At 30.4% G+C, this 26,326-nt stretch overlaps 1 protein-coding gene across 1 annotated transcript; it reads left to right on the top strand.

Moving 5' to 3' along the window:
- Positions 1-21,136: 21,136 nt before the first annotated feature.
- Positions 21,137-25,988, top strand: LOC120772325. The gene is made up of 3 exons (XM_040100856.1): positions 21,137-22,953; positions 23,021-23,178; positions 24,621-25,988. Exons 1-3 carry the CDS (start codon positions 21,242-21,244, stop codon positions 25,517-25,519), a joined length of 2,769 nt encoding a protein of 922 aa, XP_039956790.1. The 5' UTR covers positions 21,137-21,241; the 3' UTR covers positions 25,520-25,988.
- Positions 25,989-26,326: the final 338 nt, after the last annotated feature.

Raw genomic sequence — 26,326 nt, 5'->3', positions numbered from 1 at the left:
GAATTCTTATTGCTTTTTTTAAATTTTGAATTTTTTAAGCTACTTTGATATGTAAAAATTGCCACCAAAACTAATTTTTCAAAAATCCAAACTTAAAAAAAAATTAATTTTAATAGTGCATTTGTTTTTAAAAATTTATCAATATAAGATAAGGAATACGATTTTTGATAATAATTTCAATTTGAAATTTAAATATTTTCACCAAAAACAAATTTTCAAAAAGCAAATATTTTTCAAAAATCTAAAATTTGACAAGTTATGGTTATTATGAAATTATAGAAAGAATAGATTTTTGACTTTGAAATGTTAATTTTTCAAATTTTCAAAAATCAAAAATTTGAAAAATCCATTGACCATTATGAAATTATAGAAGTTTTTAAAGACACTTTGAAATTAAATTTTTTTTACCAAAGCCAACTTTTCAAAAATCAAAATAGTTTTCGAAAACCAAAATTTTTTCAACAATCAGAATTTCAACTAGCCGTTTGTTATAAATTGATAGAAGTTATGGAGGGTATCAAATTTCTGATACTAAATTTGATTTTAGGACACTTTGAAATGAAAATTTTTCCCTCAAAAACAAGTTTTCATTAATATTTTTTTTTGTTGGAAAATAAAATTGTTTACTGACTTACTAAAAATTTTACAAGGAATACGATTTTTGATAAAAATTTTGATTTTAGGACACTTTGAAATGAAATTTGTTTTTCCGAAGGCAACTTTTCAAAACTTAAATGTTTTTAAAACACCAAATTTTTTTCAAAAATAAGAATTTCAACTAGCCGTTTGTTATAAATTGATAGAAGTTATAGAAGGAATAAAATTTCTGACACTAATTTTGATTTTAGGACTCTTTGAAATGAAATTTTTTTTCCAAAGGCAACTTTTAATTAAATTTTTTTTTTTTGTTGAAAAAAAAATTTTCTATTGACTTACTAAAAATTTTAGAAGGAATAAGATTTTTGATAATATTTTCTATTTTAAGACACTTTGAAATGTAAATTTTTTCACCAAAAACAACTTTTCAAAAATCAATTTTTTGTTTCAAGAATCGAAAATTTTTCAAACAAAAAAAAATTTTTGAAACTTCAAAATTTTATGTTGTCCTTTGATCTTTGAGCTATTAAAGTAATAAATTGATTTGTTTTTTGGATTTGAAATAATTTTAAGCAGAAAAGTCTCCTTAACCCTCATTCATCTCTTCTCGCAGGCCCTACTAGAGATCGGCTAAGGGATCAAGCGAAACAACAATGTTTCAAAATAAATCACCGACTCTTAAAGTTTACTAAATTTTAAATGTTCTTTTTATTTATTAATGCATCTTCAAAGGAACGCGCTTCTTTACGTTTTTTCTGACTTGCTAGGGGCTATAACCCCTTAACTGAAAGTTTACCTAAACAAAATCATGTTTTATATTTCACAACTTCAATAAATAATGAAGTTTTAACACATGTTACTCACATAGTTTGCGCTTAAAAGTAGGCAATGAATACAAGTAAGCATACAAATTGATTCCATTGATTAGTAGAGCCAAAAGAAATTATCCTTAGCACTCGGGGTTGTTTATATTTCATAAATTAATTTTTTCAACATAGCTTTCAGGCATTTTCATTTCGTTATTGTTGTAGTGTGCTTCCGTTTTATACATTATTATTTTTTATGCTACATATTTACTTTTAAGTAAGGCAGTACTTACAATTCACTTCCGCTGCCTACAGTAGCTAGGACGCAAGAATTCAAGTAATAAGATCGATATATGTATATCATATACGCACACAATCACAGGCACACTTTCCTCGGGAGTAATGAAGGCTTAGATAGCTGGTGATGGACAAAACAAAAACAATAATAAACTGTTTACACTGTGAACTATGATTCAGACATGCACATAATAGGGTGGGTAAAAAACAAACGATTTTTTCCGCTTGTTATTGTGAATTATTGAGTTACAGAATTTATATGGAAAAAATTGAATTAAAATAATTAAAATAACGGTTGAAGAATTTTTATTTAAAAAAAGTGACATTTTGATTTCTGCCTGATAATAAGAAAAACATAGAAAACTGCAAGGCGCAGGGACTTCCCTTCTTAGAAGTGTCTAAAAACAATTTTTTTAGAATACCAAGCTAAAAAATATTTTTCTTTGACCCACCCTAATACATAGTCGATTACAATTAAGAGCACTACTACTAGGACAGACATTTTAAAAGTGTCTAAAAACCATTTTTTGAGAATAACAAGGAAACAATTTTTTTTTTACCCACCCTAATACATAGTCGATTACAATTAAGAGCACATACTAAGAGAAACTTTCTAAAAGTGTCTAAAAAACATTTTTTTAGAATACTAAGCAAAAAAATTTTTTTTACCCACCTTGATACACAGTCTATCGAATGAGCTCATAATTTTTAAAAGCAAGTTAATGATATATGAAAAAAATATAAAATACAAGTAGGAAACTTAAGCCACGCATAGGGTAGTTTACATGTACTTAACTTAAAGAAGCATACTTTTAGGCGTAGAAGCTTTTATCGGTTTTATTCAGTGAGCAGTCTAGTCAAATGCAACGGTTATCAGCTCAAAAACATGTTTTAGTCACAAAATCTATTTTTTTGGACGGCACAATAAATATAAATTGGTAGTCGAAAAAGTTTTTTCGCATTTCTAAACAAATTTTAACCAATATTGTATGTTGAGGATATTTTGTAAGACACTTATTTATATAAAAATTTATGTATAAAGTATGTATGTAAATTCAAATATTAATTATGTACTACTTACCAACCATATTTATCCGTTCTATTTATTTCAGGTCACCATGCCAGCCAAGTACAACTGGATTTGAGCTATCAGCGGAGAGAGTTTTTAAAGGAAATGTCCAGTTTGGCGTCCGATCGGGCTTTGCTGGTAAGTTTGCAATGGAAAAAACGAATAGAGAAACATTTAATTAATTAAATTAATTATTTAAAAAAGTAAGGCATGAATTAACAATAAAAATTACTAAAATTATAATAAAAATTTTTAGTATATTTATTATTTTTTTATAATAAAAATCTTAATTTTTTAATAAAATTTTACTCTTATACTTTTTGCTTAAAACAATCAGTCTGACCGCCAGCTGTTAGAGGGGAAAGTGGTAAATATCATGCGCAATCATAAGGAGGCTATTAACTCATTCATAAATAATGAAAAAACTTTTGAGGAATTGGAAAAACAGAAGAATCCTTGGACTTTTATGAATTCAATGTTCTTTTGCGGCACAATTTATACGACAATCGGTGAGTATTTGCAGTAAATGAAATTAGAATTAAGTACTAAGTATTACAAAAAATAAATATAAAAACTAACTAAAGAGTGATTCAATTCGAGTTCCCTACTTTTTTTTTAAAGAAAAAACACAGAAACTTCAAATTAAATAGGAACATGCTTTGGGATTTATTTTTTGAGGCTTATCTCCTTCAAATGTTGGTCACGGCTTTGTCTCAGCTAGTCTATCTCTTGAGTATGATTTTCGATGACTCGTTCGAGTATTTCGACTAGTGATTGCCGAATGATACCCGTGTTGTTTTCCTCCAAGTTCTGAAAAGAAGCGCGATTGTCCGCATAGACTTTAGACTTTCAATATCACGAACCGAAAAAGTCTAATGTTGCGATAACACACGAGCTTGATGACCAATCGATCAGCCCAAAACGTGAAATTATCTTCTCACCGAAGTGTTCTCTCATTAAATCTATTGATTCATGCGATGCGTGGGAAGTGGCGCCGTCTTGCTGAAACCAAATGTCGCCAAGATCACGAACTTCAATTTAAGGCATCAAATAGTGGATTATTATGGTGCACTCTCAGTTATGGCTGCTAAATTTTCTTCACTACATGCTGGACGTGATCTATTCGGTCTAATATTGTCCAATAATGAAGGCTGGGTCTCAAGAGGGTGACCATAAGTTGAGCGTAGCGTTTCTAAGCACACAAATACTTATACTTATATGTGGTTACAGTTATGAAATACATATAAGAAACTTATATATGTTTGCTTTCACCCATGTACTTATACAGTTTCGTGTGTTGAGTGGGCATTTTTCGCAAAAAAAAACAGCAAAACTACACAAAGACACAATAATTTTTAGTGGAAATATTTTAGACGCCATTTGTTGACGATTTTGACGCACACGCAAAATTTTATTTAAAAACTACAAAAAAAAATATTGAAAAAAATTTTCCGAACTAAAAATATATAAGAGAATTTTTATTACACTCGAGTCGACCTATTTTTAGTGCGTCGACTGCTTGCACTTAAGGAAGACATGAACCTATGTATATATATATGTATATATATCCGTAAATAAATTAATACAAACTAGTGTAAGTGTTTGTGTGATTAAAATTACAAGTTCGATAGTTTGATTGTTGTCACTTCACGAATTCTTGTTTTTGTAGTTGTCTCTTGAAAGCCTATTTCATTTAAATTGAAGCAATGTCGTAAATTTTAATTAAAATTGACATATCTTCAGCATTTTTTATGGTTTTTATGTTGCTTCTTATGGATTTTCTGAATAAAAGAGAATTTTGAAATTTTTAGATATAAAAATTAAATAAAAAATAAGTGAAAAATCTCCAATCTTAAGGGTTTTAGAATTCTCAGGGGTATAAAAAGTATTTGTTTATGCTTTGTGGGCAAATTATTATTATATTATTATTTAAAAAAAGCTACAAATGAATAATTTTAACTCACATTCATTATTGCCTCTCTCTCTCTCTCTATCTGCAAAGCGCTCTTAGATTTTTCTACTCATTAAAGTACTCACTAAGTGCCTCTTCAACTGATTTTCGGCACTGCTATGTAGATATAGTTTAGAAGACGAATGTTGTTGTTGTTGTTGCTGTTGTTACGACAAAAAACATTCCAGAGTAATTTGGAATCATTCTGCTGAGTTAACAGTCCTTGCCAGGATAAAAATCCGAGCCCGTTCCGGTTACTTAGACCAGACTGTCGAGGAAGTGAGATAGGAGAGTATTTGAAGATGAATGCTGTTAACTGGGTTTTTTTTTATATTCGTAACCTTACCTTCTGCATTAAATTTCTTTCGCCTACTTATTACAAGTAGCTATAATTCTCCAAATGTTTATGTAAAATATAACATATATAAAAATATACATATCATATATGTCGAAAAAGTCTTTTCGTATTTTGTCAATAGATGTCGTTGCAGTCGTATATCTCCAATACTACCAATCATATTGTGTCATACCATATAGTGTTGGAAAGGTGAGATTTTAAGCTTCATTTAAGCAAAAAAATTAAATTCGGAGAAGTTGAAAAAAAGTTACAGCTGTTCAAAATTGAGTAAAAGTAATTAAAAAATTCGCTATATTTTGAAAATTTTGTATAAAAAAGGGAAGAATGCCACGCAAGCCACCAATGAAATTTTGAAATTTCGATTTACACTGATGGAATAATGTCTCTAGCGGAAAAACTACCAAAATCGAGTCGAGTTAATACAAATTAAAATTTGTCTATATTTTCTCTGGAGGTACTATTGTTGTAATATTTTACTAAAAATTCTGTAAGAAAATTAAAAAAATTTCCGCCAGAAAACCCTTTTTAGTCACCAACAAAACTCAGAAGTGCTGAGTTTTTGATTTCGGCAAAAAAGAGCTTAAGAGTTATGGCTCTTAATTACATAATATACATGTGTAGTTCCTCTGAAATATTTGTAATATGCAGAAGGGAACGTCAGAGACCCTAAAAAATATATATCTAAATGTTCAGTGTGACGAGCTGGGTCGATTTAGCCAGGTTCGTTTACAGGTTTAAACACCAAGTAGTCCCTCAGTTTTTGAGATATCGATCTGAAATTCTGCTCACGCTCTTTTCTCTCCAAGAAGCTACTTATTTGTTGGAACCACTGACATCGGACCACTGTAGTCTATAGCTACCATACAAACTGGCTGATCGGAATCGAGTCCTTGTATGGAAAACTTTTTAATTTGATGAGACATATTAATATAATTTGACATGGCTCATTTCCTAAGTTAGTGTAATCTCCGAAGAAATTGTTTAAATTAAGTCACTGTAGTATATAGAAGTCATACAAACTGATGGATCAAAGTCAGGTTCTTGTGTGGAGTCCTTTGTATTTGTGAAGTGAATTATAGCTTTACCTTTGTATTTTCAAAATTTTATTCTTTAAATTTAGTATTTTTTTTTATACATTATTTTCATATTTTCTTTTTTGTTTTTTTTTTTTTGTAATTTTTCTGTTATTTTTGAAACCGCATTATTGCAGCTATTTGTTGGAAGCGGCAAAAATTGCAATAACATAATACAGACTTGCAGTCGTCACCTTATGTATGTACATATGTATGTCGCTTTAATGGTTTCACCCATCAAAGAAAAGTCATTAAGTAATTTTAAATGCTTTTAAGTATCTATTATAGGTTTGTATGAGTAAATGTCATAAAATTGGAATATTCATACTTTTAATGCAAAAATAATGTATCGAAATGGGCTCAAGCGCCTTATTGACATACAAGCAAACATTCGATATATATAAAAGCGGCTGTCTCCGCTTTGTGGAGGTGGAGGTGTCAAATTGTTGTTAACACCGTGGGGATGTACGAAAATGTCATTAAGTTCTTACTCATACGATTTGAGTATGAGTGTTGCCTTTAAAATTATCTTGCTGCCGTTGAGTAGGTAAAAATATGAACAATATTTCTTATATATTTGTGCGTATCTATATATTTACACACATATTCGCTTGTCTTTCTATTTCGATAATTTCGAAAAAATCACGAAAATCTGCATTTTCCAATTTCAACGCAAAAACAAATGTATTTTATTGACGTTTTGTGTTGACCCACATACTTCTGCGTTCAAAATTTAATTAAAATTTAATTTTATGCATAAATATGTACAACAAACATACAATTGAATGGATGTGCGTTCATACCAATAATAATAAGTGGGACATTCAAGGAGGAAGTGTTAACATGATTCTAACTCATCTTCTTCCAAATAGCTAATGCAGCTGGCTCAATCTCACTTCATAAGTCCCGATCAGTGTAAAGTCAAAACTCTTACAACCACCTTGCTGAGAGCAAAGAGTTCTCAGAACATCCTGGGCAACCGCTGATAGTCGTCCAGCGCTTGCTGGTTTTCTGAAGCCCCATAGTCCTGTACGAAGCCAAAGTAGCTTCTATCTGTTCCTATTTTGCTATTATTGAGACTGAAATGTCTATCGTAGCAAGCTCATCAGCCTCACAGTTCCCTGCAATACCACTGTATCCAAGCGCCTAAGCCAGTCTAATCGAGTAATAAATCGACGCTAGTGTAAGGACTAAAACTGGATCTGATAGAAAGTTCCCAACAGTTTAATGCACCACCAACCCTCCCCACAAGCTGTGATCCAATGAATCCTTCCCTTCTATGCCTCTTCGAAAGTATTTGAGCAGAAAAGAGATAGACAGTACTAGTGCTAGGTCAGAGGACTGGTAATCCAAGTATTTTGGAATGAAATCAAACTGTGCGAGGATTCCAGACTGCCATGATTCGCAGGCATCTAAGTACCCCGAACAAAAATTGCTTAGAACAATATAGGTAAAACTATGGTTTCATGGAAACTACCTTTAGTTGGAGTCCCCAAATTTTTCTAAAGGCTCCCCTGCAGAAATATAGAGCAACCGATGCTTTCGTTACTCTGCCGTCGATGTTGGGTTTCTACGAGCGCTTCTTGTCTAGAATGAGCTCTAGTTACTTAACACTGTCGGTCGGTCGAAGCCACTCCTCTCCAATTAACGGTAGATGTGCCTCCAGCATTTTGTACTTCCTAGTGAATGAAACCAGTTCGGTATTTCGATGCATTATTAGGTTAGGTTAGTTATACCGGCCGGCTATCACGCCATACATAGACCTAATGACCTTTTGTAATATCAGATGGAGGTTCAGTTTAATTAGAGGTGCAGAATTCGTCACACAAGACGTCAACGTCTTTTACGAACTTTAAGAGCAACTTGATGTCTACGTTTTTTACTTCGTTCAGTACTTTGAACTCCGAGCTCCTAAATACTTGAGACGAGTTCTAGAAAGTGCTGGACAAAGGCACTCTGCACGTTCTTCATGTATTGTTATCACCATCTGGCTCGCATGTGAAGCCAGTATGTTGTGACCTGCCAATAGGTCAACAGCTGTCCGGCAAGAGAATTTTCCGAAGGGTCTCTTGCACATGAGCTTGGCGACCTTTCATGCACTTACCGGCATTCCATTTCGCTTTGATCCGCCTGTCGGCCCTTTGGGAAATTTTATTGTATATCGTTCTTAGTGATGCAATGAGAAATTGTTTGAACTTTGAAGGGAATTCTAATCATTCCAGTTGAAATATAAATTTTGATGATAATACATCAATATTCTTTAAGGAAACCCTGATATAAATAATCATTGAAAAGGCTAAACAATTTAAAGACTCCAAAATATGAAATTTTTTATCTCTAAAAAATCTCAATCAATCAAAACTCCCATAAGTCCAAACATTCATTTAGTTTAGTACACCCCTAATATTCATAGTTCATTAAATAAATTTCACCGTTAGCGTTTTGCTGTTTTTGTTTTTCAAATAATGTGGGCGTAAGGTCGTTTTCGCATTGTCACCTCATTTTCAAGTTGTTTCGGTCGAAAATAATTTCAAATCTCACAAACACACACACATTTCTTCATAGAAACTAGCACACGTGTGTTGTTTAACGGAAAATGTTTCCAACTAGACATTTGATGGTGGCATTAAGTTGAAGATCACACTAATTGATGTCCAGAAATGCAATTATTAAATTATTTTATACGCGGCTATTTAAATTGTAGTGTCTGAAGTAAAAATAGGCTAAAAATACATTTTTGCAAAGAATTTCAAAAATTTGGAAAAATGCCATTCTTTGCGGATATGTTTCAAAAATTACTTTATATACATACATATACAAGTGCATCTGCATCTGCGTGTATATTATTTCCATATTTTAATAACAGAAATATATTTTTATAACTGAAAAATTGTAAAATCTTGTTTTTATTATGATTCTTCGGAAGGTGTGATTTCTTTCAACGAGATTTTAACACTTGAAACGCCTCAATGTCGCTGTGATACGACGAAAATTCTTCCGGGTTTGAGAGTATATAGTTAAAGGCGTTATGTTTTTGAACAGTTTCTGTGAAATATTCGTAAAATCTCTAAATTTCAGAACAATTCAGTGTTTCCTGAAAGTACCGAAACGGAACAGTACTTTATAGACAAATTAACGTTGGTCCGTGAACCGTGATATTTCCGCAAAGCGAATTAAAGATCAGCTGTGAACTAACTAAAATTGCTAGATTCCTTTCAGCAAACTGAGTTTCGATTTACGATTTCAAAGAAAAGCCTCACAAGCATCGCGGTGTGTTGACGGTGAATTAATCTCATCGCATTTAGCTTGTCATAAAAGTAGTTGCCATACACGAGAGATCTTTTACAACTTTCATGTTTTCAAGCATACTAAAATGGTGTGAATAATATCAAAAATTAATAATGACGCCATTTTTTAGTTATTATGCTATTTATCTTGCTTTATTTTCTTTTAATTCGATAAAGTCATATTGTGTGTCAAAGAGTACTGAATAATATGAAATATAAAAAATAAAAAAATTTCAATATATTTTTTCTCATTTTTTTCTTTTTATCAAAAAATTTGTTTCTTAGAAAAAAATAATATATACTTATGAATATATACATAAATATGCATATATATATATATATATATATAATATGTACATATACATATAAACAAATAACAAGCAACCGCCCATATTTCCGAACTCATATTTTATATACCCAAAATGTCAAGACATAAATTTTATTAAATTGAAAATGCTTTTTTTGCGAAATTTGTTTCTTGACTTCAGAATTAATAGAAAATATAAAAGTTGTCAACGTTTGAAATGAAAATTTCCTAGAATATAAATTAGTGGATTTCAAGGCAAGAAAATAAGAAGTGAAGTGTTGAAAAATCCCAAAAAATACCAATTCTTAAGAAATATTTTTGAAAATGAAATTCATTAAAAAAAATTCAAAAAAATTTAAAAATATTTAAAAACCTTTGAAACAAAAAAAATGAAAAGAAAATAGTAAAAAATAAACAAATAAATAAAAATTAAAAAAGGTAAATAAACTAGTATTGAGCAAAAAATATTTTTGTAATTTAATTAAAAAACATTCTATATTTCTACAGTACCTGTCCAATAAAGTACGAACGAACAAAAAAATTATCCGGAGTTCTAACTTTAATCATTAATAAAAACATAAATATTTGGCGTATTTTAAAAAAAAAATATTTTTTATATGCTATATACATTAAACTTAAATTATCATATTTTTGTATTGAATCATATTCAATATTATTAAATTATATTAAAAATATTAAATTTTTGTTTTCGTTCGTAATTTATTGGACAAGTACTGTATATGTAAAAACAGAAAAAATTTTTTTTTACATAAAAATCATTAGAAAATTAAAAGTAAAAATTCATCGTTTTAAATAAAAATTTTAGGGAAAAAGATTATAAAGGAAATAATAGTTCTAAAGTTAGGAGAAATTAGAAGTTAAACTTAAAAATAACAAAAATAAAATTTTAAAATTAAACAAACATAAACATTATAAAAATAATATTTATTGAAATTTCAACATATTTATAACTAAACTAAAACATATTTCATACGTCTTGTAAGTAAAAATATAAATAATATTTTTTACTATTAAAATAAAAAATTAAAAATAAAAGATCAATGTTAAAACAAAAATTCAAACGAAAATAATAATTCTGAACAGAGGCAAAATTAAAAAAACATTCGAAAAAAACAGAAAATAAAAAATTAGTAATAATAGAAATTTTAATATTTTTATAACTTCATTCAAAATAAGTCTATATATGTATATGTGTATATGCACATACATATATAAAGAAATAAAAATTTTAAATTTTTAAAATACAAATTTTTAATTTTTTTTTAGTTTTTAGATTTCTTTTTAAGAATAATACTAAAAATAGCTAAAATTAAAAATGTAAATTAAAAAAAAAAATATTAAAAATATTACAAAATGTTCATATGCATATATGTATATATTTATGCAAAAACAAAAACAAACTTTTTTACACAAAAATATAAAAATGAAAGTTTAACCTAAAAAAATTTAACAAAAATTTTATAGAACATAATAAAAAAAAATAGTTTAAAAAATTAAATTTAAATAAGAAAAATTTATAAAAATATTAATAATTAAAATTTTAATATTTTTGTAAAAAGTATTAATAATTAAAATTTTAATATTTTTATAAAAATATTAATAATTAAAATTTTAATATTTTTATAATTTACCAAAAAAAAAGTTTCATTAAAAATATAATAATTTGAAACTATCAAAAAAAATTTAAAACAATTAATTCAAAAAAGTTTAAAAACAATAGCAATTGAACTTTTAATATGTTTCTTATTTAATTTAAAAAATATTTAATTAATATAAATTTTATTCAGAATTAATTTTCTTATAATTATTACACTTAAAAAAAAATCGAAAATTTCTAGCATTCATTTTTGTTTATTTTCGTATATTTTATATATATACATACATACATACATATATTTTCCTTTTCAAATATAGCACTTGAAACTAATCCCCAACTGTTCACACTTGTTTGTACAACTAATCATTTCGCCGGCACGCCGCGCTCGCAGCAGTCGCTATAATTCACGAATTTTACTTGGGTTATAAATTTGTTCGCCCCAAAGATGGATGCTTTCGCATTTTATGGAATAATAACAATTTCGAAATTTTTATGCGCCACTTTCAAAGTTCGATTCAACCACAAATGAAGCATGCAACAACAATTAAGAATTCGCAATTTGCCATAAAGTGATTATTTTTATTTAGTAAATGCGAATTTTTATGAGCTTATGCTTTCAGAGATTTGTGGCGGCAATAAAAGTGTGCTTCCTTAAAAAAGGAGAAAATAATTTTATTAAAAAAACGAACAAAGTAAACAAATTTAAGAAGGGAAATTAAAAAAAAAAATGTTAATGCTAAAAAAAATTTAAAAAATTTAATTATTAAAGAGAATTAAAAAAATAAACTTATTAAACTAATTAAAAAAAAATAAATTATTAAAGAAAATTTTAAAAGAACTAAATAAAAACGGAACCATAAAAATTAAAAAAAATTAAAGCACTTTAAAATATGTATATTTCGGCATATATGTATGTATGTATACCTACCAGCAGACAGACGTGCAGTCATATTATACTTATTGTATAGTACATACATATGTATGTATGTCTTAGATTAGCGACAACAAAATATTGGCATTCAACACCCACTCATGATGACGTTTTTACAACCGAAAACTTTTTGCTATTTTCTCACATATCAATTCATATGCGCATATATGTATATATCCTTTTACATATACATATGTATATTTATAGTAAATGTTTGTTAATGTGTGCTTTCTGAGGGATTCGAATTTGTTTAAGTGAGAACTCAGACAAACGATTTATAAATTTGAAGAAAATATGACTAAAAATGTAATAAAATAATTTAAATAACAACACCACAGAAATATTTAAAAAATAAAAATATTAAAATGTACTTAAAAATTAAAATTAAACATTTTAAAAATAAAAATAAAATAAAAAAACAAAAACTCATATATTGAGAAAACGAAAAATTAAAATAATTTAATAGATCTAAAAATTAAATATTATTAAAAAAAATGAAAATATTTGAAAAAAAATTACATTTTATATACAATAATTTAGGATTAATATTTAGAAAATAAAAATTAGAAAACATATTTATACTATTTTTTTTAAATTGAATTGAAGTATGTAATAAATATTAAATTATATATATGTATGTACATACATATATAATAATTTAAATTTAATATTTAAAATAGAAATTATAAAAAAATTCCGATCTATAATTTTTTTTATTTTAATACAAATTAAAGTTTAAATAATTGAGTTTGAATAAAAATAAAATAAAAAGCATAAAAAATTTAGGTTCAAATTTAAATTTAATATTTCAAAAACAAAAAAAATGTATAAAAATATAAACATAAACAAAAAAAATAAAAAAATAATGAATATAAAAAAAATTAAAATAAAATGGAAATATTAAATATTTCTATTGTTTTTGATATTTCTATATATGTATGTACATATATAACAATTTAAAATTTATATACAAAAAAAATATACAAATTTATGTACATATTTAAAAAAACTAAAACAAGAAACAAAAACTTTAATATGAATAAATATATAAATACATGATTTTAATTAAAAGCAAAATAAAAAATATATAAAAATAAAAATGGATGTATTAAAAAATAAAATTAAATTAAAAATTTTTTTACAAAAATTTATAAATTATAAATAATATAATTTAAAATTATATAAAATATAAAAAATTTAATTTTAATTATTATTTATGTACATATATTTTTTTTTTTAATTTTTCGATATGTTTAATAATTTTAAATGAATATTTTCAAAATAAAGATGTAAATATATATTAAAAATTAAAATTAAAATAAGAAACAAAAATTTTAAAACAATTAAGAATGTAAATAAATGAATTTAAATAAATAATAAAAATAATATAATAAGTCAAAAATATTTAAAGAAAAACAAATATTAAAAAATAAAAAAATTAAAAATATTAAAAAAATTAATAAAATATAAATAAAAATGTTAATTTAATGTTTTGTAAATAATATAAAAGCACGAAAGATATAAAAATTTTATATTTTTCAAAATTTTACAAACAATAATAAAACTTAAAACACCGAAAAACTCAATGCTTGTATAAAATAAACAATTTAACAAAAATAATATTGTGTATATGACAACTCATAGTAATACATGTGGCTTACTTCAAAAATTGCCTATAGACACGGCTAAGGATTTATATTTATGTCTTCCTTTCCTTAACAATTTCAAGAAGTGACCTTGCAACTGCCAGACATATATTTCTAAGAATTTCAACGCTCTCCCAGCAATTAAATGCATTTTAGTGTTGTTTTGATATTCTATAATTGAAATAATATTTAGAAAACTTATTTAACGCATCGTCTAACTGTTTTCCACTCTGAATTAATCACTGAAATGTATACAACTTTTCCTTAGAGCACAATTTCTACACACTCTAACAACTTTCTAAGCAGAGGTGTGGTTTTGAGCGCCCAAAATTAGAGATTTTATGATCATATTTTGCTAACCGGAATGGACCCGGAATTTTATGCGGTTAAGGACTATCAACTCGGCAGCATTTCTCAAAATTACTTCAGCGATGTTTTATGCCGCTAAAATAACAATAAGAACAACAGAGATTTTATGTGCATCAAACTTTCAACTTTTCAGCAAATAAAAAAAATAAGTTGAAGTTTGCTTACGAAAAGACTTTTTTGACCACCCAATATATGGGTTAAAACCTTTCGCAGAATAGAGCTGCTTAAACGGCTAAGAGACGAGCTTCGGCTTTTCATTCTACATCTATAGTTCGTTTAGAATCTCTCTAAGCGTATTATGCAACAATTCTTTAACTAAAACCTCTTCACTCAGCTTTCTACTATTTTCTCTAAACAAGCTGCCACACGCAAAAACATTCAACAGGTGCGCTTTTCATAAGAAATATCGCTTTTTAAACACTGCACGACAGCTGGCACAACACTCCCAGTATAAACATTTAAGCACACAGGTTTTCTAGCAATTTGCGCTACACTTTCCACACGATACCCAATCCCAAACGGTAGACAAATATTGCCTCATTAATCCATTTCATTCATTTAAATCGGCGCATCTGGCTACTCTGGACAATGTTTTCATTTGTTACTCGACTACATGAAGTCATTACTCAGAAATTAATTTTTACAAAACTTTCTTGCCTCTTCGGCGGCAGTGTTGATGTTGTATTTGCGTTTTCACCGCGTTTCTGGCACTGCCAGTACAGCAGCAATGTTTATTTACAATTGTTGGAACTGCGAACAGATTTGGGGAAAAAAATAATTAAAACTTTAGATTTTGCACACTTCGGAAAATGGATTTCCGTAATAACATCGTCAGTATTTGGGATCGATTTATCAATGAGGCATCACAGCTAGCGAGGAAGGCGGATCAATGACGCCAGGAATGTGTGATGAGTCGATTTGATTTATAAAAACATTTATATATGAATGGTATATACATATATTGATGTATATGTATATGTACATATGTATATTGTATACATATATATGTATATAAACTTATATTATTTCTTATACAAACAATTAGCACTTTTCACGCTTAGCGTTCCTTCGAGGTGCTGCTTCGATTGATTGAAACACTTTTGCCATATACCTATACATATGTAAGTATATTAATATATGCTTGTATATGTGTGTTTGAAATTGAAATTACAACTATTTGACTTTGCTTATTTTCACTGCAATTATGTGCTTCCACAATTTATTTATGTTATGAGTGGTTTGTGGCAGCTTGTTTTCCTTTCAGGCAGTAAATATTAGTTTGAAATCTCAATGCCTTCACTTTTCCTTATTTATTTGCATATCTTGATTTATTTTAAGCGGATTTTCAAGATATTTAGGCAACTTCGGGTGCATGGCAAAGCAACAGTGGCATTGCTAAGAGGCTACTAGATGCATTTTAGAACAAACTTTTACAAAAAACAAATACAAAGATTTTTTAATTGAAATAAATGATAAATATTTACACTTGATAGAACAAAGAAAACAAACGAAATGAACACAAAATTATAATAAAAATATAAATTAAAAAAAAAAAAATAAAATTATTTTATTTTATTATACAAATAAGGAAAAACGTTGATACCGGCTGTACTTAAGTTATAATACTCTTCACAGATGCATTTCATATCAATGAACGATTTGAGTCTTGATTTTGATCGATCAGTTTGTATGGCAGCTACATGGTATAGTAGTCCGATCTAACCGGTTTGTTCGGAGATTATACAGTTGTTTTGCGCAATAAGTCATGCCAAATTTTGTGAAGATATCTTGTCAAATAAAAAAGTTTTCATACAAGAACTTGCTTCCGAGCGTTCAGTTTGTATGGCAGCTATATGCTATAGTACTTCGATATCAACAATATCTTGGACGAATGTAACATGCTCTTCAACAACAATTCCTGAAAAATCTTGTGAACACATCTTAAAATAACAAAGTTCTTCATACAAAACCGCAATTGGGATAATTCAGTTTATATGGCAGCTATATCATATATTAGTCCGATCTGAAAAAATTTCTTACGACATTATACCTTTGCTTTAGTAAATAATCTGTGCCAAATTTCATGAAAATATCTTTTCAAACAAAAAAGTTTTCCATACAATAACTTGATTCCGATCGTTCAGTTTGTATGGCAGCTACATGCTATAGTGGTCCGATGTCGGTAGTTCCGACAAATTAGCAGCAGAGAAAAGGACATGTGCAAAATTTCAGATCGATATTTCAAAAACTGAGCGACTGATTAGCGTATATACAGACAGACGGATCGGTGAATAAAAAAGTTGTAAAAACTTTCAGAAATCTGGTGAGACGATTCAGAGGTTCCACTCTCTTAAAAAAATTAGTAAAGTCAATATTAAACATATTGCCTAGTAATGAGAGAACATTGTCCTCAACAAAACGATGGATTTAAGCTTCAAAATAATCATAATTCGTAAAGCTTTTATCCCAAGGGTCTTTCAATATTTCAATGCCGCTTCAATAACTTCGTTGTCTTCCAGATAAGCATTTGTTTTCATCTTGAGCGCTTACTTGCATTTGAGTACAATCTTTTTCCACCGAACCAAAATTTACGTCTGGGAAAGAGGACTTAGTCGCTGGAGACCAAATCTTGTGCATATCTTTTTCCATTGAAAAGAAAATAGCGGTGAAAGCGTCACTTGAAAGCGATCAGATAGCCGGTTGTAATAATGCTAACATTGGCGACCCCATAGATTATGTTAGATTAAATGGCTGATAGAAGATCGCACGTGGACAGCTATATGTAGTTCTTCCTGAAGCCATAGAAAAAATGAACTCCTGTATTTGAACTTATAAATAATTCCTGCGATCGATCATGGGCCAAAAGGCTTTTGCGACAGCGCATGTACCAATGGTGGTCCAGCGCTTATCAAGACTCCGCGAAGCCCAGCTATCTATAGTAGGACACGAGAGCACTGACACGCTCCCATTATACCAGTCTTGTCAGAAAAACACTCGGTGCAATTCTAGCGAAGTTAGGCACTCCTCGACCAACCCTGAACGCACTCTAAATGAATTCAAGGCTACTACCGCCGCTCTGCTATCTGAGTGAATGGTCACTTCTCTGAAGCAGGCAGCACTCCGAAGCAGCATATCTACAAGTATTGTTATTTTTATGACTACAACTTCGGCTAGAAAGACACTACACGTCAGAAAGTCTGAAGCTGGAGTTGATAGAGAGCTCCGGGCGACCGCTTATAAGTGTGTGCTCTCCTGAGTTGCGATCAATTTTTTCAAAAACGATGCGATTTTCGTTATTGAGGTCGAAAAGGGAGTAACTAAATTTTATTCTATCTTATCAAGCCATAGAGCTTAATCCCGCCCTCTAGGTATCTATCTTTTATAAGCATTAGTGGGTGTAGAAATCTTTGAATCTTGAACGACCAAGTAACCTAGTCAGTGTAAAATTGAGGGATAAATGGTGTGGAATGTATAAAAATTTAACAGTTCTTCGAGGAGGACATTTGTCCTAGATTTTTGTGGCGTAAGACAATTTCTGCAGAAAGATCTGAGACTATAAGTCCTCAGATTGAAAATTCACGAGTTGTGTAGTTAAAATAAACTAGCTTTGCCTTCATAAATGCGCTGAATTTAGGAAAAAAATATAAAATTTGTGCACATAACATTTTTATGCTAGAATTGGTACAGAAATATCAGCTGGCAATACTTTGCGTTGAGTAGCTGGTTGTGTGATAGAATATTCATCATTTTTGTTAGCTAAGCTTGCAACCGTAAACTTGAGAGCTTTCACAGGGCGTAAATAAGCACAAAAAGCTCACTGGGATATTTAAATTTATTTATTTAAATTTTCAAAATGTTGAGCGTTTACAGAATACAGTTTATGTAAATAAATATACATATACATATCTCTCCAAATATATATCGATATGTTGGCATTTCGCAACTATTTGAGATATGCAAATAAATTAAACTTGCGAAATGGACAGGAAAGGTTATAAACCAAATGAATTGAATATCAAAATATAGAACTCATAATGTAACTTAATGGCGCACATGTTAAATAGTTTTCACGCCATAAATAGGTTTCACCTAATTAATTGCACATGTGCCACACGGCGCATTTGTGGCAAGTAAAATATTAATTTATGAAAATATACGTGAAAAAGAGAGTGCAAATCAAACACTGAAACAGCTGATCGCACTTTAAAACAACAAAAGATAAGGTAAAACAATAACCAAAAATGCAAGACAACAACAAGAGAACAAAATAATAACAAAAAAGACAAAATAACAACAAAAAATGCAAAACAACAACAAAAAATGCAAAACAACAACAATATATGCAAATTAATGCAGAGATAATTCGACAAATTTCCTCATTTCCACAAAATAGAAAAGCGAAAACAGAAGCAAACACTCAAATATGCCAACACCGCTGTGGCCGGCTGCTCAAAATCAGTTTATTTTCGGACAACGAGGCGAGCGCTAGTGGCAAACGAGCAACGGCGGATAGAAAAATGACACGTCGCCGTGTGAATATTAGATCTGCATATATATAAATATATTATATATAGTATTTTACAACAAATATAAAGCAATTTCCATAAATTGATACTTCAAATAACAGCATGTAACGGTATTCTAAAGCTACGAATGCGATTAAAAGTGCTTTTTTGGAATCTTTAAAAACGGAAAATTCATGTGTATGTATGTATGTGCATATTCCAAAATTTTTCGGTGTCAAAATGGTCGAGTTATAATTATAGAATTTGGCATTCGCAGCGGTGCTGCTGAGAAACGATGGATTCTGAAGCAGCATTGTGAATTTTCGTAAGAAACTAGAAGCAAAAGAGAATATGAACAAGGATGTCGAAATTTTATGGGTGCAATTAAAAATAGCTGCAAATAAAGTCGTGTGGGAAAGTGCGAACATTTATAAAACAAAATATGAAAAAGAAAATAAAAGAGTGATATATAACAACAAAAAGAAAACAACGAAATGGTTATTAAAAAGTGAGAAAGTGGAGTGGCATTAAAATAAAAACAATGCGAGAGTACAAATTTTAATCTAATCAGAGAGAACCAATGACAAGCAAAAATACAAATAAAATTAAAATAAAAATGAGTGTAAATGAAAATTAATAGAGAATTTCAGTCTCAATCTTTGAATATAATGAAAAAGAAAAAAGAGAATATACAAAAATAATTATTTGGTAGAAAAAAATATCTATGAACAAACACAATTTTTTTCAAAGCTTAAAAAAATTAAAATAATAGAAAAAAATTTTAAGAAAAAAACTAAAATAAAAATTTAAAAATAAAGAAATTTTAAATAAAAATTAAAATTTAGTTTTATAAAACAAATAATAAACTACTCTTATTTTAAATTTAAAAGATTCAAAAATATTAATTGCAAAATAAATAATTTAAAAAAATATTAAAAAATTTATATAAACAAAAAATTGTAATTTTTACTCAACATTTTTGTTTATAAAAAAATGAAATTTGCCTTTATTGTAAAATAAAAATAATTAATTAACAATAATTAATTTAAAAAAAATTATATACTTGAAAAAAAAATAAAACTTAGTTAACTAAATAATTACCTTTTTTTTATAAAACTTAAAATTTGTTTTATTGTAAAAATTAAAAAAAAAGTAATTAAAAATAAATAATTAAAATAAAATTATTTAAAAAATTTATACGATTGAAAAAAAATTATAATTTTTACACTAACTGATTAATTTTTTTTTATATAAAAAACTAAAATGTAACAAAGAAAAACATAAGTAATATTAATAAAGATGCAATACAAATTAAAAATTAAAAAATATAAATAAGAAAGCAAATGAAATTAATTATTGTTACAAGAAATTATTTTTGTTAAAACTCCAGCAATTAAAAAAAAAATAAAACAAAAATTAATTAATTAAAACTAAACTAATTTTTACCTTTCCTAGTTAAACATTTTATTTTATTTAAAAATTAGTTTTAAAAAATTATAGTAATTGTTTTTTAATTCAAAAACAATAATATTTACTTTAATTAATAATTTTTTATAGAAAAGTAAGTAGAATATAACGCAGAAATCAAAAATAGAACATTTTAAATTTTAATTTAAATGAAAATAAAAAACAATTAAAAATAATATTTGGTACAAAAAAATTAAAATAATTATTATAATTAAAAAAAAACTTCCAATAAGTTAAAAAAGTAATTATTTAAAACCAAAATTAAACTTTACTTTTCTTATTTAAAAATATGCTTTTAAAATTAATCTAAAAAATATTTAAAAACCAAAAAAAATTTTTTTAATTTTTAAAATTAATTATTACTCAAACCAATTAAATTCCCAAAACAAATCTAAATGATGATGACACAAAATATATAACACAGAAAAATAAATAAAACAATATTAATTTTATTAAATTGAAAAATAAATATTGAAATAAAAGTAAGGAAATATATAAAAATAATAATTGCTAAGAAGAAACATCAATAATTAAAAAAAATTAAAAAAAAATAATTAACAGAAAATAAAAATAATTAATTATTAAATTTAGAAAAGTAATTAAATTAATTATAAAAATTAAAAAAATAATTTAATTAATTATTAATTTGTTTATTAATTTAATTATTTAATTTATATTTGGTCAATTAAAATAAATTTTTTCAATTAATTTTTTTTACTTGTTTTTAATTTAATTCAATTAATTAAAAATTTTAAGATTTTTTTTTAATAATTACTTTAATAAATTTAAAAAACATAGACATTTTGATAAAAATATTTTAAATTATAAAAGATTTTTTAAATTGCAGCAGAGAATTTAAAAAGACTATAAAAAATAATAACTAAATAGAACAAGAAAATAAAACAAAAACTTGCATCTTTGCCCTAAACCTATAATCACCCGCTTCACGAACGTAAAAGGATGGAGGAACACGCACAACAAGAAGGTGTCACCGTGCGACGCCGACACCGAAAGCTAACGCGACCGCAACGAGAGAAAACACCCGATCCCACAGCAAAAGCGACGAACGGCAGACGTCGCTACTCAGAAGACGATAGCAGTGCAGTGGATGGTAACAATGCAGCCGAAGACGCTGCCGGAGTGCAAAGCGTGCGCATGCAAATTCGGCCACCCGGCGCCATATCCGCGCACGAAAGTAAAATACTGCGACGACGCGATAAGACATTCGCCAATTCGGCCGCGCGCAGTCACTCACAGCCACGTGAAGCCGAACGCCTCACCAGTCCAGAGGCGGACGTGCTCATGCGCAGCGCGAAACAACGTAGTCTCTCCTCGCCGCGGCACAAAGATGAGTCCAGCGAGGGTGAACGCAACGGCAGGCAAGCGCGTGCGACGGCCGATGAGAATATTAGCCGTTTGGAGCAGAATTTGCGACGCTTCGAGGAGGAACGCAAGCGCTTCGAGTCGGACAAACGTCAGTTTGAGCGCGAAAAACGTGAGAATCGGCTGCGTTATAAACAGCTGCACGACAGCGACGAGCGCAAACGTTTGCTACAGAATTATCGAAAACTAAGCGATCGCATACAATTGCCGGCCGACGCTGAGGAACGTCGCCGCATGGTGCACAGCTTGCGTTTGCAACGCAATGAAGCGCCATCACTGAAACCACGTCAACGACACAGCGGCTACGAAGAGTCCTCCACACAATTCTCCTCATCCGAAGTGGACGATGTGGAGGAATCCAGAGCACATAGATTGGAAAAGCATACACACCCTGTGCGCCGACAAGTGTCCGCCATTACAGGTGCAGTAAATTATGTAGCCGATGTGCGTGGTCCACCACCACAGCCGCCAGAGCGCCGCAGTGTCAGTCGCAATCACTCACTCTCACCTATGCGACCGCAAAGGCGTTCGAAGACACCGGAACAGCGCGCAGAAATTATGCGAAGGCTAGCCGAAAATGAGGCCAATAACAGTAAGTCGACAAGTATAACACCAGAGCCGCAAAGTCCAGCCACACCCATGGAGCAAAGAATGCCGCAATATCCAAGGCCACAGCTTCCGGCCGAAATGGGTGAAGTGCGTCGACGTTACAGCACACCACGCAAGGATTCGCTTACCGAAATTGCCAAGCGTAGAAAGCAAAGTTTAGAGAAAGCCCAGCTTGAGGCTGCAATGCTGCTTGCGGCTAAAGAAGCAGAGGCAGTTAGGCTAGAGGAGGAAGCACGTAAGGCTGAGGCTGCTGTGCCGCTTATGACTAAGATTATACGCAGTGTATTCGCATTATTTATTAGCAAACGTGCAGAAAAACCAGAGTCCACAAAAACAACTGAGGTACATTTCGCATCCGAGGAATTGCTTTTGCCACAGGACTTAATTGCCGAAGATTTACCTAAGAATTTGTTATCCAAAGAACTGATAAGGCATCTCTACTTCGACGCTCGTCAGCAATGGCGACGCATGAAGACCGATTTTCCGAAAGAGTTAAACACTATTCGGCTATTGCGAAATAAATGTGTTGCAGAGTTGATTCTACTAATTTTGCTGTGTGGTTTCGGCGGTCTGATGTTCCGTTACACCGAGGGTACCTCGGAGAATATCTACAAATGTGAAGTGCGTAAGGTAAAGCGCGACTTTATCGATAATTTGTGGACAGTTAGTCACAACATGAGGTAGACAAGATGCGCCGAACTCTGCAGTAACTTGTATACCACTTATAGACTTTTACTTTCTTCATAGGGAAGACGATTGGAAGTCACTAGCACGTCAGAAGCTACGGAAATTCGAAGACGAACTTAATTCACTTGCTGAGTTGGGTATACGCCGATACCCGGGTCAGAAATCGTGGAACTTTGTAAATTGCATACTATTCTGTTGGACCGTTATAACAAGTATAGGTGCGCAGCTGTTTATTCCACAAATTTATGTTCTCTATTCCATTCGGTACTGGAGGTAGCTCGCTGTGCCAGCTAATAAGAATAGAGAAAAACTTTTTTTTTGCTTAAAACTTCTTTTTCTTCTTTATTGGCGTAGATACTGCTTACACGGTTATAGCCGGGTTTACAACAGGGCGCCAATCGTTCTTATTTTGATCAAAACTACTCTCTTTAAATATGTCGGGGTGAACTACATCAGGCCTAGTAACAGTTATGTATGTACTCAAAGTACTTAAAAATCAATCTTACAGCAGCTTGGCGTTCCTCTGATTATATGCTTTACGTTTTCTGGATCAGAGAGCTTCGACTCATCTCCAGAAGTATGGAAAGCAGGATAGAGTCAGAGGAATCTCAAGACCGCCGAAAAATTGTTTTCTAAGTTGGTTGGTTGAAAAGGAAGGTGCGTGAGCTTCAAACCACAGGCGGCCGAACTTAGGATATCATTAAACCCATTATGTTGCCGGGAGGTAACCAATTTAAGCCTTACCCAGCAACTCAGTATATTTTTTCCTCCAGGGTTCATTGCTTCCCGAAATGTAGGCCCGTTGCACTGGTTCCAGGGGCTTAATGCGTCACTTTTTCGGTAATGACATCCACCTTATTATCCACCTTAAATCCACCTTGTTTATATTGGTCGGATGAAACTTATGTAGAGCCAATATACCGTATGTGGTTGAACAACCCACTTTCTCAGATTCAACGAGCTTTGGAAGCCCTGCCCTTATTTCTCTTTGGCTTACTTTTTTATCTAAGATAACTATGAGAATTCGAGAGTACAATAACCATCTACCCCTAAAAATGGGGCTTTAGAGATTGCATTTTAAAATTTTGGTTCTTCTTGTAAAAGAGCAGATTTCTGTTTTCCCTAAATTGACAATTTCCCAGTGGCCCTCTGCCCAGTAGGCGGAGATCTCATGGCCCTTTTCTATGAGCCGAGATAGGTGATTGAGATTCATTCCTGAACAGAGGATGTGGAACGACCTTAAAGTACTCCCTGTCGAGTAGAAGTTCTCTAAGTACTCTGACTAACAGGCTGAGCTCTGCATACTTTTGGTTCTCGGTAGAGAAGAGAACTCTCTTCGGCTAAAAACTCAAATCTCACTAAGGATAATCGATTAAAATAGAGGCTGCCTAATATTAAATCAGTCAGAGAAACCGCTATGTAAAAATTCAAACAAACTTTAAGATTTCAAGCCGAATTTCGGAAAATATATGTGGAACTTATCTTCGGTGATCTTGAAGCCACGGGGAATACTTTTTAGGTTCCTTCACGCTTCACGCTGATGCCCATATAATGGGTCATCTAAGCCCATTCTTACACAAACTTCAACAAACAAAAATCATGTTTTCATCGATTTTTTATAAAAAAAACATTTTATTCAAATTCACTTTTCTCATTTTAGGTTATGGTCACATTGCACCCGTAACAACGTTGGGCCGTACCTTGGCCATCGTCTATGCCATCATTGGTATACCACTGTTCTTACTCATTCTTGCGGATTATGGTAAACTCTTTACGCGTGCGCTGAAATTTCTTTGGGTCTATGTGCGACGCTTGTACTACACCGGCACTTGTCGTAATATACGTAAACATCAGTCGGTACGTGATGCCATGAAATTGGCACGACGCTCGAGTATGTTCTTCGGACGTGATATGGATATTGAGTCGCGCACCACCGGACCCGAAACACCATCGTCACCATTCGATGAGACCTTCGAAATAGATGATGAATTTAATTTACCCATTTCGGTGGCTTCATTCCTGCTGATCAGCTATATTTTGATTGGTGCGCTATTCTACTCCATGTGGGAGAATTGGACTTACTTTGAGGCATTCTACTTTGTCTTCATTTCGATGTCCACCATTGGTTTCGGTGATATGGTGCCGAATCATCCGATATTCATGATGTGTAGTATACTCTATTTGGTCTTCGGTTTGGCGCTCACCTCTATGTTCATCAATGTGGTGCAGATTAAATTGAGTGATACCTTCAAGCAAGCCTCGATCAAGCTTAGCACTACGATTGGCATTGAATTGCCACCCGATGAGAATGCTGAGGGGGCGGTTGAAAACGCAGAAGCGGGCACAGAAACGACGGTGAATATGAAAATGTCACCAACTGCCATTTCGCCAACGAGTACGACGCCAGCGAATGAGTTGGACCTGAAAGTGCCGCCACCAGCGCCACCACGTCCGAACAGCAACAATGTGGGTGAGCACGAGAGTCCGCCACCGCTGCCGAGTCGCAAACAAGAAGTCGATTCGAGTGAAGTGAAGAAAAAGGGTTGGCGTTTTTGGTAGACAAAATGCAATTTCGAAGTATGACGAAAGCTTTCGTAGCTTTTTGCGCATTTTTCGTTTGAAACTGCTACTATGCGCGTTTTGGAAGCTTGAAGTTTATATTAAACCGTTTTTATAGACTTGTACTTCGCGACAACTGCATCTAACTGTGTCTTTTCGAATTTTCTATCAGAGCTTACAAAAGAGCTTGAGAGCTTTAAGTTTGACTGCACTTATACTCGTAGTTATTAAGACCTCTAAACTTTTCCATCCGCACATATCACCGACCAATGCTCATATATTTTAAAATATATTTGCGCTAGCTTAAGTTTAGATAAAAAATATTTAGATGCTAAATAAATTAATTTTATTACTTAATATATATACTTGTATATGTATGTATAAGTGGGCATTTTCTATATAAGCCTAAAAGTTTTTTCAATTAAAACCAAAGAATTTTTTATTAAACTAAACTTTTGATTATTTAAACTAATAACGACGAGCAATAAAAATAATAAGAGAATCTAATTTTTTTATTAATTTTGTTAAATAATATGAAAACAAATATTATTTTATATTGAAAAAATTCATAAAAAGTGAAAAACTAACAATAAAGTAATTTTGTTAAATAGAATGCAAAAAATACTATTTTAATTTTGTTATTATATTTCGTTAAATAATAATAATTTCTTATATTTATTATTGAATTATTTATTTTTATTTGTAAACATTTGTTATTAGATTTTTAAAAATAGTAATTTTTAGCACAATAGTTTTTATAAAATGTATAAATATTTACTTAAGATTTTCAAAATAAAAGTAGAAAAT

The sequence above is a fragment of the Bactrocera tryoni genome, chromosome 3 (genome assembly GCF_016617805.1).
Source record: "Bactrocera tryoni isolate S06 chromosome 3, CSIRO_BtryS06_freeze2, whole genome shotgun sequence".
Lineage (NCBI taxonomy): Eukaryota > Metazoa > Arthropoda > Insecta > Diptera > Tephritidae > Bactrocera > Bactrocera tryoni.
This window is presented reverse-complemented; position numbering and strand designations above follow the sequence as displayed.

Excerpts from the sequence above, each read along its gene's own strand:
- LOC120772325 (XM_040100856.1), top strand. The coding sequence starts at position 21,242 with ATGGAGGAACACGCACAACAAGAAGGTGTCACCGTGCGACGCCGACAC. Across the intron at positions 22,954-23,020 it reads ACAGTTAGTCACAACATGAG|GGAAGACGATTGGAAGTCAC; the intron begins GTAGACAAGATG and ends CTTTCTTCATAG. Across the intron at positions 23,179-24,620 it reads GACCGTTATAACAAGTATAG|GTTATGGTCACATTGCACCC; the intron begins GTGCGCAGCTGT and ends TTCTCATTTTAG.